The following is a 3025-nucleotide window of genomic DNA, read 5'->3' on the forward strand; positions in this document are numbered from 1 at the left end:
ACTTTGTGTGGTCCGTTACCATGGGAGGCGAATCATCGGCAGTCCCAGTCCACCTACATGCTGCCCCAAGGTCTCCCCTCTCTTTACGTAGTCCATCCGTCTAAAAAAGAATATAATTATAGGATCTGTACCGGTCAAAGTAGCTAAAGTTTGATCAAGTTTATGGCAAATATAATTAATATTTATGTCTCCAAGTAAATTTATTATAAAAATATATTCTATGACTAATATAATGATAATAATTTTGTATCAGGAATGATTTCTCAGGAAGCGAGAATTGCATTCTTCTGTGGACGGAGGGAGTATGAATTAAAAGCCCTGTCCTGTTTTTTTTAGCTGATGTTGGCTGCATACTAATTTAAGTGCATAGGCACGGGTGGTCTGGAATGCGCAGCGCCGACGGTCATGCATGGCTGGTTAACAACCGTGTATGGCTACCATTAGGAACCTAGTAAAATAGGCATGCCGCTATGCCATGGGACAGGTTACTCACCCCTATTTTGGGGGATTTTCTTCCTCCTCGGTCACCTTGATATTGGGGGAGCTTCACCTCCCCGCCTTCTCTTGTCGACGTCTCCCTCTCCCTCTCCTTCCTCCAGCACCAGCGGCAGCTGTCGGAGCACGACAGCTGCAGTGAAGAATCATCCTTCAGGGGGAGGAGGAAAGGGGACGACGGCACGAGTTTAAGCCAACAATCTCTCGTCATATCGTAACAGAGAGCACAACGACAGAAGCCATGGGCAGTAATGGCAGAGAGCATAGGTACGGAGTCCCACGCCCGCCGCCTTTATCACTTTACAGGGACTGGGAGGAGGAAGAGTTCGTAAAGACCGGCAAACACCGGCGGTCGCCGCTGGAACAGTCAACATCGATTGCGGCCACAGCCGGCATTGCCAACAAGAAGAGGTTATCTAAGCAGCTGTCCATGAAGGAGACCACCCGGGAGGTCAAGTGGGAGAAGCGGAGGCGGCAGATACAACGACAGAGGAGCAGCATGCGCCTGAACGAAGCCGACGACAGGGCCGGTGGCAGCACTGTTTGTCCTGTTGACAGCGAGGCGAGCTCGAGCGCGGAGCGGGTGGCCAAGCGTATAACCGACGAGGACCTCGATGAGCTGAGAGGATCCATGGATCTTGGCTTCAGGTTCGACGAGCAGAAGGGCGGGCAGGACCTCTGCGACACCCTCCCCGCCCTCGACCTCTACTTCGCCGTCAACCGGCAGCTGTCCGAGCCCAAGATGCGGTTTTCTACGACCTCAGCGCCGTCTCTGTCGGCCACCAAGTCGTCGCCCAACCTCTGCGGCACGCCCACCCCAGGTAGCCCTAGTGCTTACTCTAATAACACCTTGGAGTCATGGAAGATCTGCAGTCCAGGTAATTTGAGTTGCAGAAATTTTCCATGATTTTGTTAACTTTTGCAGTTCCTTATATTGTTAACAAACAGTGTATCTTGGCATTTGAGTTGTGCTGATCGTTTTTTTTTTGTCTCCTTTGTCGATTCTTGATGCAACAGGAGATAACCCACAGCTTGTGAAGACAAGGCTTAGGCACTGGGCTCAAGTAGTGGCTTGTTCAGTGAAGCACTCCAGCTGATCCTCGTCAGTGTCCTATCCACGCTCTTCTTCCATACATACTCGTACAAGTGGTTGCCGCGTTAGATCGATGGCGATGGATTAGTCGTGTCCGAGAGAACTAGAATTGACCTTGTTGCTCTGATGTCTGTGGTGACAATGTTGTGGATAGATTTAGAGCATCGTGTTGGCAAAAAAAAAAATCCATATTTGTATGAGCAGTCCATGTTTTTCAAGGACAGTTCCATGAAAAAAAAATCTATGGACCAACACCGCATCTATGCGTGTCTGATTGGAGGTATGTTAATTCAATGTGTGGCTTTTACCGCAAAAAGTTGAGTTGGCCATGAATGTCATTATTCAACATTAGGACGACCATGCTCAGGCTAGATACTGGCTAAGAAAGAAGAGGCGGTTGGGTGGAGGTCAGGAGGGGTGTGTGTGTGGTGTGGGGGGGGGGGGGGGGTAACTTAGGTAATCTAGTATATAACTAAACAGTAAATAATCCTATTTCCCCTCCCTTTCTCAAACTTAGGTTGCATTTGGTTTAGGAATAAGGAGGGACAAGTCAAGTTTTTGGGATGGTAGCATCTCATATTTGTGTTTGGTTGTCCATGTTTAGTGTCTGGTACGAGGGATTGGAAAAGAGAAGATATATAGTCGTTGTAGACCCATTATGCAATCTTCATGTGGGACCTGCACATCATCTATCACCATCTTCTTCATTCTTCTCTACGCGCTGCACAGCTTTGCCCAACATCCCATGTCCGATATACAGGCGAACAACGCCACAGCCTCTGCTCTTAGCCATAGTGGCCCCGTGTAGCCTAGCTCTAGTGCTTCCTCCCCACCACCGCTACTTCCCGACACCCCTGACCCTCATTACTGTCCACCATGGTCATCCATGCCTTGATTGCCATGGCCATTCTTTCCCCTGCTTCTACCCTCTGGCGCATTCGTCGCCGGCAGTGGCCCTATTGTGGGGGTATGGCCCCCAAGACATGGGCCGCACCATCGGAGGTGGCCCGGCCCACAAGATCAAGGCGTGCACGGCGCTGCTCGGCGTGCACCACAAAACATTGTATAGTACCAAATAGGATACTTTACTTGTAACCCTATCCCTCCAGACTATATAAGGAGAGGTAGGAGTCCCCTAGCGGACAAGCTACTTGGTCGTCCAGATCAATACAATACACCAAAGACACAGGACGTAAGGTATTACGTCGATAAGACGGCCCGAACCTGTCTAAATCGCTCTCTCTGCGCCTTGTGTCACCATCCGGTTCCTGATTATGCGCACCCCCACCGACAAATCTACCATCGCAGGATACCCCTCGATGGACTGCCGAGCATATTCTATCGACAGTTGGCGCGCCAGATAGGGGTGTGCGCTTGATCTATGGCGAGCCAGATGGACCTCAAATCAACAACGCGTTCTCGTCGTCAATCTCGTGG

The 3025-nt window shown here is 50.1% G+C and overlaps 1 protein-coding gene across 2 annotated transcripts; it reads left to right on the forward strand.

The window, feature by feature from the left end:
- Window positions 1-526: 526 nt before the first annotated feature.
- On the forward strand, window positions 527-1888 carry LOC136494692 (uncharacterized). 2 transcript variants are annotated; one of them, XM_066490862.1, is made up of 2 exons: window positions 527-1316; window positions 1513-1888. In XM_066490862.1, the coding sequence occupies exons 1-2, from the start codon at window positions 737-739 to the stop codon at window positions 1590-1592; spliced, it is 660 nt and encodes a 219-aa protein (XP_066346959.1). In that variant the 5' UTR covers window positions 527-736; the 3' UTR covers window positions 1593-1888. The 2 variants fall into 2 exon arrangements, with proteins under 2 accessions (XP_066346959.1, XP_066346958.1); XM_066490861.1 differs by having other exon boundaries at window positions 528-1373.
- The last annotated feature ends 1137 nt before the right edge of the window (window positions 1889-3025 follow it).

The sequence above is a fragment of the Miscanthus floridulus genome, chromosome 11, assembly GCF_019320115.1.
Source record: "Miscanthus floridulus cultivar M001 chromosome 11, ASM1932011v1, whole genome shotgun sequence".
Taxonomy (NCBI): Eukaryota; Viridiplantae; Streptophyta; class Magnoliopsida; order Poales; family Poaceae; genus Miscanthus; species Miscanthus floridulus.